Genomic DNA, 16385 nt, shown 5'->3' on the forward strand with positions numbered 1-16385 from the left:
GCTGCAAAATTGACTGCTTCTCGTGCCACCTTCTGCTATGGTGGCTACTTTGGTGATTAGCTGATTATTTGATTAGGGGTTTTCTAATCAACATTATTTTTAGAGAAATATTCCAATAATGTGACTGTTCCACAGCAGCATTTTTAAGAGCTACAACTCCCAAGGGTGTTAGTTTAACCAATAATCTCCAGCATTATTAAACTTATCCTGTCTCCTGTTTCAACCTGCATATTAGTGGGCTCACAATAGTGTGGCCTGGTTTACTGACTTCCACAGTGCAGTGTCTTAGTCTATTCTGTGTAGTGTTTACAACACAAGATTTTGTACAAAATGTTACATTCTTCAGACACACCTTAATTCCTCCCCAACCTTGAGATTGTAAGAAATCCACAGGGGACGTCAGTCCAGCCTTGAACGGAAAGCGCAAAAGAAAGTCCAGTTCAACCGGGTTCACTTCTTTCTTCATTAGCAAGACCTGATGAGAAAGCAGAGATTACAATGCAATGTTAGGCCTCTTGCCCAAGGTTACATAATCCATTTCTGACCAGCGTGAGTTGTTAGCAGAACTGCTGTGTGTCACAAGCCCTGTGCTCACATGTGCTGGGAAAATGGACATTGCAGAAGTGGTGCAGATGCATGGGCTCTCGGAGGAAATGGGCTGGACCCCTCAGGCTCTGGCAGTGGAACTCTCTGTGGGCAGAGCCACGTTTACTGCGTTTGTACAAAGCCTCGCACAATGGGGCAGGGACCTGGCTGGCCTCTTGGCGCGATGCCACTGTAAATGTTAAATGCGTAACAGCAGCAGCACTGGAGAAGGCTGTTGGCCCACCAAGACAAGCCCACTGGGACCAATGATGGGGCTACAATGAAGGGAGGAACCCCTGTGGCTTTGTCTGCACTAGCATTCCATTTGGATCATTACTGCCAGCTGGATCGGTCACCTTCCTGCTTCTCCCCCCTACTCTACCCAGTGCAGCCATAAGGGTCACCCCTTTCCTGCTGCTCTGACCATGACAGCCCCTTCCCGCCTGCCCCAGTCTCCTCCTCTTCGCTTCACTCTCACACACACTTGGAGCAGCCCGCCAAGCACCTCTCCCCACCTCCAACTCACTTCTCCCAGGAACAATTGCTACCCTGCGTTCTCCCAGAGCATCTCAACTCTGCCCCTCCCCACGTGTGCAGGCCCAATCCTGCCAACACGGCTCAGCGCTCACTTACCCGACTAGCTCTCTGGAAAGCAATGGGATTACTCCACTATTGAGCATTGGGGTGAAACCCTGGCCCAATGAAGTCAGTAGGCATTTTGCCATTCTCTTCAGTGGGACCAGAGCGCCATACAAGGGCTTGATGCAGGAATCACTGAGTGAGATTCTGTGCTACACAAGTGGCTCGATCATGACGGTCCCTTCTGCTCTCACAAGTGTTGGTAGAACTGGGCCCCGGGGTTCAATGCAGTTGAGCACATTCTCAGGCATCCTAGTGGATACAGGTGTTGGGGCCTGAACCAAAGTCCCCTGAAGTCTGGGGGGAATCTTCCATTGACATCAGTGGATTTTGGCTCAAACTTTAGGATGTAAATTCTCCGGGTGAGAGCATGACTGACTGAGCCCTGACTGTAAAGCAGGGGGCGTTTACACACCATCCAGAAGATTATTATTAAAGCTACAATTTTGGCATGGAGCTCACAGTGTTCATGGCAATCGGAATTTTAATAAAGTCTGTGACCCTTGCAATGATGGCTCCTGTGGGCCTGGCTCTCTGCTCTGGAAATGGAGAGCTGGGCCATGTGGTCAGAGTGCCACTGGAGTCTGGTATCTCCACCTTTCCATAGCTGGAGATAGAGGGGCGGATGGGCCAAATTTGATTGGAGTGGTGACCTAGCGCATGGGGTTGCAACGCCCAGAGTGAGGAGCTGGACCCAGCCCTGCAGGTCAGGAACTGCCAGGGCAGGTGGGCTCGCACTCTAAAACCCCTCCCCACAGGCTATGACACTTCCTCGACTAGGAGTTTTTTCCCTGCAGCTCTGCCGTAAAAGTTTGCATGACAAAATCATCATAATAATAATTAAGGCTAATATGGGGGACACATGCTTTGCCCCAGAAATAAGAGACCACCATGTATTACATATCTGAAAAATTGTATTAGCTACTAATTTTAACTGGAGTCCAGTATTACCTGAAAGGCAACTTGGGCCATGAAAATGAGTTTGTCTCTCTCAAAGAGTCCCCGTGCAGTGTACATGAAGACTGAGTAGGTGATCTCATCTGTTAGGTTTATCACCCGGTGCTTCACGTCTTCAGCTGGAGGAGTTCGCTGGATGGCCTTCTCAAAGACTACATTGAATGCCTAGCCAGAAACGGTTAGAGATGGATGACCCAATTGTTGTTTTCAATAAAACACTCAGAATTGTAGCAACAATGACCCTTGTGAATTCTTTGAAAATCTGTTCAGTTACATAGAACTGTCTGCCCCATATTTGTTACTTACCTTTAATGAGAACTGGTAGATGGGGTCAATTTTGTTGAGGTCATTCAGTATAAAGTACAACAAGGATGCCCTTTCTGCAGCTGGCCTGTAGTTTTCTCTAGCTTCATTAATTTTAATTTCTGTAATTTTAGCTTCTCTCACCTTAAAAACAAACATAATGTTACTACAGCAGCTTTGTATGTCCTGGAAAACAACATGTCTCCCAGTCCTCTCCCCTGCTTTGATGGAGTTGGACACCAAATTCATTTTCTAAAAGAAACTCTCCTGGTTCCACAGTGTAACCCGCAGGAGCCTTGGGGCAGCTTTCTTACTTTTTCCTCAATTTCTATGGCTGTTTGCTTTGTTGTCTCTAGATTCTCCACCAATGCGGTGTCTCCCAGGAAGTTTCCTGATGCAGCAGAGAGGCGGGCAAGCAAAGAGTCCTCCAGCTCTTTCAATAAAATCTTAAATTCATTTTGACTTTTTGTGAGATTTGCCTACAGCATCAATGCACAAAAGAGGAAAATTAGTTAGCAAGGGATTTACAACTAAAACTTTCATAGCATCAGTTTGGAGTGATTTAAACTAGGTACCCTGGACAGGCACAATGGAATAATGCACCAATTAGCAGGTGCTATTGTTGGTTTTATGCTCTTTTACATATCAGTTTAGTTTATAATGTAGTTATGGGCTGTATAAGTCACTGAAGAAATGACGGAATGTATTCTATGTTTACAATTTTGCTGTAGTCATGTTGGTCCCAGGATAGGAAAAGATTATTATCTCACCTACCATTTCTCTCGGAGTGTATGCTACACTTTTATTTAAAATATATTAGCTGGGCCTGCTAACCACACCATGACATGAGAATACCACTAAAACGCTTTCAGAAGTGGCTGCAATGCAGGGGAGAGGCAGGCCCTTCATATTTAAATCACAACATTCTGACACATCCTAACCTTCATAGAGAACCAGACAGGGCAATGACACTCCTGTCCCGTTATGGTGGGGTTGCAACTCCAGAATGATATAGTCAGTTTAATGCATCAAAATAAAAATGATTGTACCCCACCATCTAGTGTGGATTGCTGAGGTTGAATGGATCTGATGCTGCTTCCCTTTTCTATAGGGGTAGAGTTATTAGATATAATTTTTAGTAGATCATGTGTTGTCTATTGATCACTGTTACATGTGTTGTACATGCGATCCACACCAATATTTATAATTTAAGGAGCAAATCTATCCGAACATTATCACTCTTATTGGCACTGGAGATTTCCTGGAGAAAGTACCTAGCATAGATGACAGTGAGTCCTAATTAGGGCTCAGTCAGTTTTCTGTAAACAGCGTAGGTCTGGCTGGAACAGCAGGTGTGTTTCGCTATCTGTAAGTAAAGTTACAGCAGGCTCTACCTTCTCTCCAGTAATAGCATCGATACCTTCAGTTGCTCTAGATCTGGCCTCTCTTTTGCAACCACTGCTGCCAACAGCTGATCCTCCAGTCCATCTCTGGTTACCAGGAAGTTAATTAAAGTGCACTGAGCCTGCATCTCTGGCTTGTAATGGGGGTTAAAGTATTTGGTGTGCAGAATCAGACGGAAGTCTGGATGGTACTCCACTTCTTTATCGCCTATCCTAATGTATCTGTTTAATTGAACAAAACAAGTGCTAAACCATTTGGCATTAAACAAACCAACACAGACACTACCCCTCCTACCAATGCCCTAACTGCTAGTTATGAGAGATTCGTTACTTTGAGCCCCACTTTACTGGAGCACATACAAAGACACAGCTCTGCAGCAGAGCATGGACTGGGATTGTCCCAGCAGCTGGAGGCAGGTAGGTGCCCAACTCCTGTTGGACTGCAGCTAGGTTTGAGCAACTAACTCCCTGAGATGCCTTTGCAAATGCCAGCCTGACAGTCTCCATTCAGACAAAGCACGGCAAAGAGAGGGCCAGAGTACAATAAACCCATCAAGCAGTGACTCAGTCGGGCTCTGACAGGTCAATGGGGAAATTCCTGCGGATGTCAGAGGGTTTTGGACCAGGTGCTAAGGCAGCCTCCTTAGTCAATAATGATTAACATCCCCAGCCCTGTCACACAGCAGGAGGGAGTTTTCAGAGAGCTTTGAATGGAGAGATGGAAAGGCCCGGAGAAGGGACTGGAGATGGGCACAGAAGCAGGAGTGGGAGAAGGGACCGACCAAGGGGTGAGGGCACTTGGAGTAGCTCTCAAGGAAAGCCCCCCACTGCTGGGTGTGTACCTGCATCTGCCATTTAGTGTAAAACAAAAGAAATCTTCTTGTTTATTTCACTTTATTGTGCAGCCCAAGCACCTGTGAAGGCTTCTGCTCTCAAATCATTAACCAACCGTGACTCAGTGGCCCAGAAAATTAGCCTTGTGGTAAAACACAGTAAGAGGGACAGTGAAAATCCCCCCAAGGAAAGGGTTGTTAAAAAGGGAAGGAAAACTGGTCAGAGAGTCACAGCTCTGCCCAGAAAGGTCTGGTCCCAAATCTGCCAGCACATTTCAGTGGGTTGAAAATTGAACTGCTCAGAGCAGAGGATTTTCAAAGAGGCTGGCTAGCCATCTGTCTCGGATGGTTTAGACACAGCAAATGCTACATCTTGGCAGGGGATCACACTCAGTGACCCATACAGTCCTTTCCAACCCTTTGATTCTATGCTAGAAGCTCCGATTCCTTTGTCAAGAGGAGTGAGAATACACTTACTTTCCCTTTTTGATGGTGTTCCTGCCTAGCAAAGGGTCCAGCACAGGCTCCACCGACTCTCCGATGTTCTCAATGATCAGGGGGTGTCCCTCTGATATAGCTTGCTCAATGATATCCAGATAGCTGCAGCACATTGGAGAAGAGCCTTAGCCATGCAAACATTGCCCCAGGAAGCACTATGCGAAGGGGGAGGAGCACCAGCACCCTCCAGACCCTCACACACCACGGTGGCTTGCCAAGGTAATCCTGGTTCTCTGCAGAGCTTTACAGAGCTACGTGGGCTGAAGAAGCCCGAGGCCTTGTTCAAATAGAGGATCCAAAGGGGCCCATCACCTGCAGACTCAGGATCCAATGAATAATTCAGACTACGTTGACCAGGGAGGCCCAGCACTGTCAGATGCACAGGGTCTGACAAAGGACCGAGCAGCATGGATCTGAGCAGCCCCTTATCTCTGGCCCAGGTGACCCAAGGCGGCCGTCTGCATCAGGACATAGCCAGCCAGGCTCACTGCCGGCAGTCTGAGTGCTCTGGAGACCTGGTTTCCTTACACTTCTTTCTCTTGCTACCTGGAGTGCTCCAAGTGCGCTGAGGACCTGACTTCTTGACACACAGGCTAATGGGCCAAACACCCCCCTCCCTCCTGCAGGATGGGAGAAGATCTGTGGCGAGGCTCAGATCCTGGAGCAGAGAGAAGACTGGGTTCCACATCTGCTCAGGAAGTGAGGGGCGGGGGGCAAGGGTACCCTTGGTTCTGGAATGGTGGAACAGCAGAGCGTACGCCCCCACATGCTCTCCATGAGGCTCTGCAGAGGACATGGCATGAAGGATAGTAATTGATACATAAAACAAGCACTGAAGAGTCCCCAGAATAAACCCAGTCAGGTGTCTCTTTACACAAATAACGTCAAAGGAGAGGGTTCTGCTGGACCTGACGCTGCCTGCTTGGTCTCATCATTAAGGCATGTCTTTCCGGCAGAGGAACTCTGCAGAGTATTGTGAGGGCAAATTATCAGACAGCTGTGTAAAGAACCAACGTGGCCAAACAAACCTTCTCTGTCCCAGTCTGATTGATTTCAGCTCTTCTCCATATTTGTTTTTAATCCATTTGACCCCTTGTAATTGGGCATCCACAATGAGCGGCCAGCGCTCCGTGTTGCACAGAATCGTGGCGTTTTCGGTAGACATGCGGTCACTGGGCAGCCCTTGGTTATTCCAAGTAGCGATATCCGCATCGTCAGTCAGAAGGCTCAAAGGATCCAACCCTGGTGTAACAGGAATTGGCACCTGCAACACAACAGGTACCTCTGAAGCACCTGCCGATCTAGGGTTGTGGGTGAGGCTCTCTCTAGCTCATCTCAAACTACTGAGCACGAAATTATTTAACAACGTACAGGCCAAAGATGTGATTAAAAACTTAAAACACCAAGACCATTCTGAGGGCTTGTCTTCACTACCCGCCTGGATCGGCGGGTAGAAATCGGTCTCTCGGGGATCGAATTATCGTGTCTCGTTGGGACGTGACAATCGATCCCCGAATCGATGCGCGTACTCCACCAGCGCAGGTAGGAGTAAGCGCCGTCGACGGGGGAGCCGCAGCGGTCAATTTGCCGCCGTCCTCACAGTGGGGTAAGTTGGCTCGGATACGTCGAATTCAGCTATGCTATTCGCGTAGCTGAATTTGCGTATCTTAAATCGACCCCCCCACCCCCCAGTGTAGACCTAGCCTGAGATAAGGCAGCTGTGCCCCCTGTTGGCTAGAGTCCGTTTGAAAATGCATTGAAATGCATTCCCACCTACCCGAGTCCATCAGAAGGTGCCATGGGCCAGGCTAAATCACAACCCCTTGCAGGATCTTCACAAATACAATGTAAGGGGGTGAACAAACTGTGTATACCAGTCCTATGCTCAGCCTACATTGCTTTTCCTAGTGGCATGAAACAAACACCGTTGGCTTTATGCCTGTGCTATACTGATTTACCTTCAATTCATTTAAGTATGGTATCCAGTACTTGTCCATCAGCTCAGTCCGATATTTCTTAGTAAAATAGCCAACATAGGAAACAAAGGCTGAAATCAGCAGGACATCTCCACACAAAGTCTTCTCCTGCTCTCTGAAGTTTTCCACAGACTCAGCCCAGCGAACATTTTCCGATGCTAATCCTCCAACAAGCCTGCAGTGACGTTTCAAAGGAGAGAAGTATCTTATTATTACTGAGTTTTGACCCCGTGGGCCTGCCCTGGCCTGGAGAATTTACAGTGTCTCCTAGAAGTAACTGCAGAGGCTGGAAGTATCAATAAGCTCTGCATATTTATCCATTTAAAACTCTTCCTTGTGAGCTCTCCAAAAAGCTTTCTGGGGCTGCAGCTCCGAGATGCTGGAAAAAGATGGTACAGCTGCTGTCTCCAGAGGGCTCAGTGGCTTATGGAGCTTCCCAGTGACTGATATTCGGAGATAGATAAATACAAATATTCACGACTAGTTGTGCACTACCACTGGCTGGACAAGTCTGGGGAATGAAGGCATAAGCAGGGGAGATTGCTTCCGGGGGCGCAGAATGGATAGTAACTGGACAGCGATACAAAGCTCTTGCTGGGAAGAACATTATTGACTGAAAATGTTGAATATTAAACTGACAAACTTCAATTCTATTAAACCAATGACTAAAGATACATATTCACGTCAAGTGACCATTCCTAAATGAGGCAACTGAAATCATGCCCATCTCAGGGATTTTTCAGTGCGTTCATCTTGTCTTTCATACCATTCGAGAGAGTTTCTTCCCCCAGGAGGTGATGTTACAGAATCTCAGGTCTGACCCTTAAACGGCCGACATTGAAGACTGGTGGTTGAACAGTCCTGGCCGGTGCCAGGGACGTGCGTTATGAGCTGGGTGTTGGCAGTGGCACTGTACCTGTTTGCTAAGGTGATGACTCTGTTAGTAGCATCAGCCTCTTGTTGGCATTTGATTTTTTCAGCTGTGGCCTTTTCAAATTCTGCTGTGAGAGTTGCCAAGTTGGCATTTAGGTCCTTTAAAAACAAGATGTTTGCAATTAGCTATTCAATATGGCACCTGTGAATGCCACATGATACAGAGGAGGGAGAAAGCTCTGCAGGCACAGGTATCTGTTACAAAGCAAGTCTGCACTTCACAGACTTCTAGGAATCTGTCTCACTTACCTTTGGCTCCATTCTCTGATCCACAGTTTAACCATTTATTACCAATGATGGACAGCAACCAATTTAAACAGAGATATTGACTCAGGTAGCAAGTTTGTGGTTGGATTATTTTGCCAGTGAGAGTAACATGCACTTACTGCAATCTTGTTTTTAATGTGACTGAGTTTATCTTGTGCCTCGGCCAATTCTGCATTAGCCTCCTCTAGCGCCTGCCTCTTGGGTGCGACATCACAGTACACTTCATAGAAGCGAACAATATTTAAACACCAGGAGCACAGACCTGCTGCAGCTGTTGACTTTGAGAGTATGAACTCAGGGTCAAAGGTTGGATCTGACTGGTAGGGCCTGAAGAGAGAAATACAAATCAAGATAGCATTAAAGGAGATGGTGTTGGCTAATCTGGGTTATGACACGGATTCTCCTTTGGGGCCTTGGACAAGTTACTTGCAGCCACATTTTCAGAAGTAGACACTGATTTCGGGTGCCCAGCTTAACCCACCAAGGGCCTGGTTTTCATTAGTGCCGAAACCTTTGGCTCTGGTCCCAGAACTGCCTCATGACAGAGATTCTAGTGATGGAGTGTAGCTCTGTGGAGACAACTGCATGGCCGGAGGTGCTGAAAAACACTCCGGGACCCCCAACTTTCATTCAGTCCCTGCCTCAGTGGACTCCAGCCCTCATTTCACTCACTTAAATGCTTTCAGACAGGGTTCAGGAATGTGCTCTTTATCATACTTCTTTAAGCTATCCAGGAAAGAATCTACTTTCCCCATCATGATTTTAGCTGCCTTCCAGCTTTTGTCCTTTGGTATCTTGCCCCCTGGAGCTGTCAGTATCATCACAGCTGCTGTGACATTAACCACTGCTTCGGGAGGGGAACCGAAAGACTTCAGCTCTGTCAGGTTGTTCTAAGGAGAACAGAAAAGACTGATGAGTTTTGCACAGGGTGGAGGGTACTGAAAAGTGAAGTAACACTTCACTAGCTTTGCAACAAAGCTTGGAATCCAGTTAGTCTGGTTCCCACCGGCAGGGGCATGCACAGGAATTTAAATTTGACCCCTCTTGGAAAGGGGTGCACAGAAACTCCCTGGCCCCGGGAGAAGCTTGCTGCCCCCGGCCCCCTGCTCTGAGGCTGCGGCTCTCTCCCCACCACAGCCCCGGGACAGGGAGAATACTGGGGGGGGCTCGTGCCTCCGCTTGCCCCCCTTGCGCACGTCCCTGCCTAGCAGCCAGAAGATAAAAACTAACCAGGGAAATCATTTCCTCCCCACTCAGGAAAATATTTACCTTGTTGAGAGTGTCCAGAGCTTCTTGTGCCGCTAATAAAGCAGGTTCTGCTTTAGCCAAGTCAGTCTCACAGGCTCTTTGTTTTTCGGTTACGTTCTGATGGAAGCAATGCACACAGTGAACGCAGGCTGCACCAGGGGGTTGCTGGGCGCTGGCTTGTTCCCTTTGCACAGGTGCCTGTTTCACATCACAGCTGAGGCTCGCTTGCCCCTGGCTGGGATGGGCTCAGGCTCGATGGGCTGGAATGGTCCCCGGGGAGTAACCGGGACAGGACCCGGGGGGCGGGAAACTTGAGCTGCCATGGCCCTGCAGTCCCCACCTCGCTTCAGTCTGCGGGTCTGTCACGCCATCCCTAGCACAAGCACAAACGCCCGGCAGGGACGGGGATGGCTCTGTTTGAGCTAGTCAGAAGCAGGGCACTTGGCGAGGGGAAGGGCCAAGTTATCGACAGAACCAGGGATTCGCACTCGGGGTGGAGGGAGCATGTTGAACTGAATGGCAGCTTATTCAAAGATGCCAATTTGTCCCTTTCTCTCCCAGGCATCGCCCCAGTGTGTGGAACAACCTCTCCCACCAACTGTAAAGCCACTGCCCCTCCTCCTTTGCCTCCCCAATCACAGCTCATGGCTAACGGCTGCCACAGAACCCTGCTAGCTGGTGATGGCCAGGCAGGGGCCAGGTGGGGATGCCTGCTACCCAATTGCTTATCTCCAAGAAAAATAACCCCAACACATACACTCTATAGCTACATGGGCACAGGGTGACTCCAGAACAACAGAGCTCCTGTTCCTGTGAACCTGTCCCCTCCCCCCGGCCCCGCTTTACTGTCATCCTCTTAGACAGGGAGACCTTTGGGACAGGGACTGGCTGTACAAAAGGGGCTCGTTCTCCCCTGGTTGGGCCCCTAGGAGCCTTCCCAAAGTACAGTAATAACCAACTCTTCTGGGCAGACGCCTAGGGAAAAGCGTGAGCTGCAAGAGCTGCAAGTGCTGGGTGTGTAAAGGAACCCTCGCAGCCTGTCATTGCCGGGCTGCGTGCACGCAGCTCACTGGGCTGGGGACCAAGCCGAGGCTTCAGGGGCCTAGCCACTAAATATCAGTTTGGAAGAAAAGTTGTTCTGTCTCCAGATTTCTTTCCCCTGTTGCAATATAGCAGCTGGCAGCAGGGATGCGCTGAGCTCCTTCAAAACACACCCTTGGGCAGCCCCATCAGAGGAGCTTTCTCTGTTAGTCAGTAGCTGATGTCCCTAGTCACGGAGCCTCTTGTGGTGGTGCCATGGCAGGAGAGAAGCTTTAGCTAAATGCACTGATGTCCTGGGAGATGTGAACATACCGTGTTAATGACCTGAACCTTCAGCTCCTCCTCATCAGCAATCACCTTCTCCTTGCTCACTTTCTCAGTTTCAACACCTACTACCTGGATCAGTTTATCTGCATCCTCATTCTTATGCTTCAGCTCCAGCTCTTGGACAGCAAGTTTGGCTTTTAGGTCCTCAACCTACACAGAGTACAGTAGGAATAGGAACAGTCTGCTCCCAGACACAGGAAAACAGCTAGGTAATTTGCACAGGAAGGCAATGCCTGGTATCTACGGTTGTTTTGGAACTGTTTAGAGAAAAGAGGGTTTCAAGTCGTAAAGGAGACAGAAAGAGGCAAGGGGAGCACCAGGACCACTGCTCAGTTATACCAAACAGATCATTCACCACTCCATATCCTCCCCATCCTGCTGCATCTGTTGTCTCTCATCACACGTTAAGGCTGTGAACCATCTGGGGCAGGGACAGTCATTGTGACGTGTGTGCAGAATGGGGCTCTCAAGGCCACCCCAAGAATGATGTCACTGCTCACCCAATGTTTCCAATATAGAGAACAAAAGCAGTGGGACTTACAGTAGCACGCGGAATGGGGATGGATCCCAGACATGGGCTCCCTGCCCATTTGCTGTAACTGACCCTGGTCTCTGCCAAGATGAAGAGAACTAGAACATTTCATATCTCATTAGCAACCCCGAGCACTGACCACCAAAACCTGGGGATCAGAATGGAGGGGTGAAGGTGTCTCTGGACACACGCACCTGGGAAGCAGTACTCTGAAGTTTCATTAAGCCGTTCTCCAACCTGTCGATTTTTGCAATGAGCTCTCTTCTCTTTTTAAAGAGCAGATTCTGGTAAAGTTTGATCTGTTCCAGAAAGGTTTTCGGGGTTGTATAGTTATAGCGCCTCTCGGTGGCTAGGTAGACTTTGGACATCTCATTTACAGTTTTGTGGACATAGGCCATGAACTGACTGATGGAGAGCTTGACGTCTGGCTGCAATAGGACCATACATGCCATCAGTTACCCCGTTACTAAATACAGGCTCATTATAGACATTCAATGCAAACCCCTGCCTTCATGTAACGTGACAGTTACTTATTTAAATACCAACACCCAGGGTAGGCAAAATAACACCAACTTGCCCACGGCATTGCTGTGCATCAAATAGCAGAATAATCATTGCAAATATGAGGTAAGTTATCACAATTATTATTATTCAGGTCCTTCACTTTTGCATTCCTCAAATTCTGTATGTTCTGCAGATAACCTTTGGTGCATTAGCAGAGGGCCCAGTTTTTCAACTATTGGATTTCCCGGGGTATTCTGTGTGTGTGTTTGACAGGAACCAAAGGAGAAAAGAGAGAAGAAGGTTTATCCACCATCTGTGCTTGGCAAGAAGGCTGCAGCTGTTCCTTTCCTTCCTACTATGAACTCTGTGTACAAATTCACAGCCTGAGGTTTCTACAGCATCTGAACACCTTTGAATTCAGCTAAAACGAAGCAGAGAAGCAGCAGGGGAGCTTTCCAAGAGTTCTCATGTTTGCAGTTGGGTCAATACCCCTTGGTGTGAGGAGGGCAAAGCAGCCAGTGCGCTGAGATTGGCTGATGGCTCATGTGACGACGAAGTGGGACTGTTCTTAATGTTTCCTCTGAATACTGTGTGGGTGCCTCAGTTTCTGTCACCTGGCAACTAATGGCCAGGCCCTTCCCCCCTGCAAGGACCTGCTGGCCGGGGAAAGGAACTCAGCAGAGAAGGAGGGGCTGGAGGGGGTTTCAGTTTGGGGCTGGCTGGGGACGGGCAGTGAGTGCAGATGGGGGTGACTGGCTCGCTGGGCCCCAGAATGGGATCCCGTTCTTTGTACCTACAAGCTCTGTTTTAGACCATGTTCCTGTCATCTAATAAACCTCTGTTTTACTGGCTGGCTAAGAGTCACTCCTGACTGACTGCAAAGTGGGGGTGCGTATAGGACCTCTGGCTTCTCCAGGACCCCGCCTGGGCGGACTCGCTGTGGGAAGCGCACGGAGGGGCATATGCTGAATGCTCCAGAAGTGTGAGCTTCTTGCCCTGGAGACAGTCTGCTCCGAGGGAGAGGAGGCTCCCGAAAGTCCCGACTGGCTTTGTGGGGAGCAGTTCCAGAGCATCGCCCGGGGACTCCGTGACAGCTCAATCGTTGCCCATCAGACTGGTTCATGACACCCGCTGCTAGGGACCACAGCACTTCAGGCCAAGCAGGCAACTGCTCACCTCAATTCCCTCCGTTTCCTCCAAGAATCTGCCACTGACGGACACCAGAGCATCTTCAGGCCATTCATGGAACCAGTCTATGGCCGCACAGTTGACCACAGCAGGGAATTTCCTTGCACGTACCCGCAGCGTAGAACCCACAGGAGAGAAGCACAGGATGACCTGGGACCATAGCACATTACAGCACATGTGACAAGCTGGCATCAAAACAGAAAGATGAACACGGGGGCCAGACGTGCTGCTGCACCCAGCACCTGTTCAGCACAGCTTAGGGGTCTCCTTGCCCGACCTTGCAGCTGGCTCTGCGCTGGCCTGGTGTAATGCAGCTGAAAGGCCGGTCTAACCAATGCCAGCTGCCTGGAGCTGGGGATCACTGCAGCGCAGTGGTGCTCTAGCCAGGGTCCCCTCACACGCTCCACAAGGGCTGCTGTCTCCACACCAGCTGTGGACTCCTTAAAGCCAGCACACACCTCAGCTGGAGACCCCCAGCCAGGGTACAGCCCGTCTGTGCTGCTGGCGTGGGAGAGAACCTGATGCACATTCTCCACTTGCGTTTATCACATCACATGGGCTAAGCATAACCCAGTGCAGAGTCACTTCCCCGTGGGCCAGGCTCACTGCCACACTGCTCGGGAGGCCCCGGGGATGGAATCTGCCTCTAGCTACATCACGGTTTGCTACCGCTGCCCATCACCATAGTATCTGAGCTCTCTCTCATCTGGTGTGTGGGAGTCAGTGTGATCAGCCCCGAGACCACCCCTGCAGCCCCCAGCACAGGGGTATGTTGGGTAGGGAGGGGAGGAGGTGTGGCTGGAGCATCCTGATCTCCAGCTGTCCTCCACTGACTCACAGCTCCCCAGGCTAGGCAGAAAATCAGGGAGACTCAGCCCCTCCGTGCTGCACTGAGCGAGAACTGTGTGCAGCAGGTGACCTGGTCCCACATGTATAACAGCCACTCGCAACAGAGAGATGCAGATTTGGACATGACAATCAAAATCTGCTCCTGGGAATGGCACATGACAGCATCAGGGCAGGAACATTGAAATGGCAGGTTAATAGGCGTGGATGAAAGCATTAACTCCGACGTCACTCTTTACCACTGTGAAGAGTAGGAAACTCCAGCACCCAACCAACAAGTTATCCCCAAACTGCCTCTCACTCTACATGCCCAAAACCACGCCCCCCAAGGTCTGTGGATTTGGGGCCATATCTTCAGAAGAGTTCAGCACTCACCTGCGGGACCAGATCTTTAAAACACCAGCTCCCACTTAGATGCTTGATACTGCTGGATACTGAACTCTTTGAAAGTCCATCTCTAGATGGCCAGCTCCCCGATGGGAGCGAGCGCAGTTTATTTACACACACAGGTCTGAGTGGGTAAATATTTAGAATGCAAAACTTGCACACTCACGAGCGTGGAGGTACACATTTAGGGCCTGGGCTGAGGTTACTTTGAAAATGGGTTTCACTAAAAGTTATCACAATATAATACAAACAGGCAGATAGCAATGCCTGGGCACTGGTTCCTAAAAGCTCTGGGGTTAAGACAAAGTCAGAACTGCTGGGAGCCCATGTACATTCTAAACAGATTCACTCCTACCTTTAACTGCCGCCTGACTTTGTCTATAAAGAATTTCCAGCAGTTTTCCCTTGTATCTTGCATTCCAATAGATTTCACTTGTGGCCTCATGGCACCGATAATATTTTCCACTTCATCATCCTGAAAGAGTCCTGGGATCTCTCCAGAGGCTAAGAGATCATTGATCAAGACCAGGAATTGCTCCTCAGCAACCTGTGAATCTGTCATTAGGAATACGGTGGGTGTATTCTTCACAGCTGCTTTGATATACTGAGAGGCCAGATCCAGCTAGTGCAAAAGACAGAAACCATTACGCCTCTGTCACCCAGAAACTTGTCCTATTCATCACGTTATCATGATTAGTTCTCCTACAGTAAGCACCTCACTCTAGGGTAGGGTGGGAACATCTCTTCCTAGCATAAAAAGATGACAGGACTGACTGACCCAGGAGGGAATAAGGAGTCTCTTGGTCAGGGCAAAGCTAAGTTCTCACGCTTAAGAGGCCACAGCTTCAACTGGGGGCAATGGTGAGACGCAGCAGCTACAAACCTAGAGCTGGGACAAGCGCCCTTCTTGTGATCAGGACAGTCAAACTCAATAAGTCCAGAACTGCTCTGTCCAAAGACTGTGTGGGGGCAGGCAGAGTAATTCTGGCTTTTCTTACACAGGAGGAGGGTGGATGGACATCTCCTCGGCATAGCTGCTTTGAGAACTCATGGGAAAGCATGTTAATCTCCTACACTGTCACACGTGTCCAGGGAACACAGAACCGCGAGGAATCCCATGGTCACTAGATGCCACACTGGCTCTGCACAAACACATCTGAAACACACATGGGTTAAACATGCCTGTTTCTTGTACTTCTATTGCCAAAAGTAACTTGGAAGCGTGAAATGGGTCTGACCCTACAAACTGCTCTGTGCACATGCACAGGGTCTGGGGCCCTAGTCTGCAGTGTGCGCCCACACAGGAACGAGCCACAAAAGGGTGTATGTTGGAGATAACGTACCTAAGGGAGGCCCCAGTGTGAGACAGGCTGAAAGCCAAGTGCCTTCAGCCCCCAGAAAACCGCACCAGCAGCCCAAGCGGGAGTGCTGGCCTGGCTCATTGCTCTGGCAGTGCCACTCTTTGTTCAACGTGAGAGGTTGGTGCTGGAGGCTGAAGCAATGATACACTAGCAGAAGCAGATCCAGTGGGCGGAGAAGCAAGAACAGTAGGGAGACGGGTACGGTGACATTTCCCCTATGGTTGCTAACACATCCCTTGTTTGTTAATCTTTTTTCTACCTGGTTCTTTCCTTTATTAGTAAAGGTACAACTTCCCCTCTCTGTTTGGGCCCAAGTCTCCCTTTCCTGACCCCCAAAGCCCACTTGCCCTCCCGGCAAAGCTGGTAACTTAGCAGTCGCTATTGCAGACACTAGAGCAGGAATACTGACTGTTTGCCTGCAGAGACCGGAGCAGCCCCACTGTGCTGTACTGAGGTGGATGCTTTCTGGTTCTCCAGCTTACAGCACAGGCCTCTAATTAGCTGGCATCTACAGAAAGCCACCAGTCCTAGCCTTTCACCTGAAACACGCTGCTGCA

The 16385-nt window shown here is 49.4% G+C and overlaps 1 protein-coding gene across 1 annotated transcript in view; it reads right to left on the reverse strand.

The window, feature by feature from the left end:
• DNAH17 (dynein axonemal heavy chain 17) overlaps positions 1-16385 on the reverse strand; it is an 87542-nt gene that overhangs the window by 17581 nt on the left and 53576 nt on the right. Inside the window, exons 54-69 of the mRNA XM_054047581.1 lie at positions 14823-15089; positions 13223-13384; positions 11737-11970; positions 10996-11160; positions 9664-9759; positions 9067-9284; positions 8514-8721; positions 8111-8226; positions 7177-7369; positions 6247-6482; positions 5198-5320; positions 3905-4109; positions 2799-2963; positions 2488-2628; positions 2176-2346; positions 353-475 (exon numbers count right to left, since the gene is read on the reverse strand). Coding sequence (XP_053903556.1) covers positions 353-475; positions 2176-2346; positions 2488-2628; positions 2799-2963; positions 3905-4109; positions 5198-5320; positions 6247-6482; positions 7177-7369; positions 8111-8226; positions 8514-8721; positions 9067-9284; positions 9664-9759; positions 10996-11160; positions 11737-11970; positions 13223-13384; positions 14823-15089 — 2823 coding nt within the window. The remainder of the gene's footprint in view (positions 1-352; positions 476-2175; positions 2347-2487; positions 2629-2798; positions 2964-3904; positions 4110-5197; positions 5321-6246; positions 6483-7176; positions 7370-8110; positions 8227-8513; positions 8722-9066; positions 9285-9663; positions 9760-10995; positions 11161-11736; positions 11971-13222; positions 13385-14822; positions 15090-16385) is intronic.

Source organism: Malaclemys terrapin, chromosome 13, assembly GCF_027887155.1.
Source record: "Malaclemys terrapin pileata isolate rMalTer1 chromosome 13, rMalTer1.hap1, whole genome shotgun sequence".
Lineage (NCBI taxonomy): Eukaryota > Metazoa > Chordata > Testudines > Emydidae > Malaclemys > Malaclemys terrapin.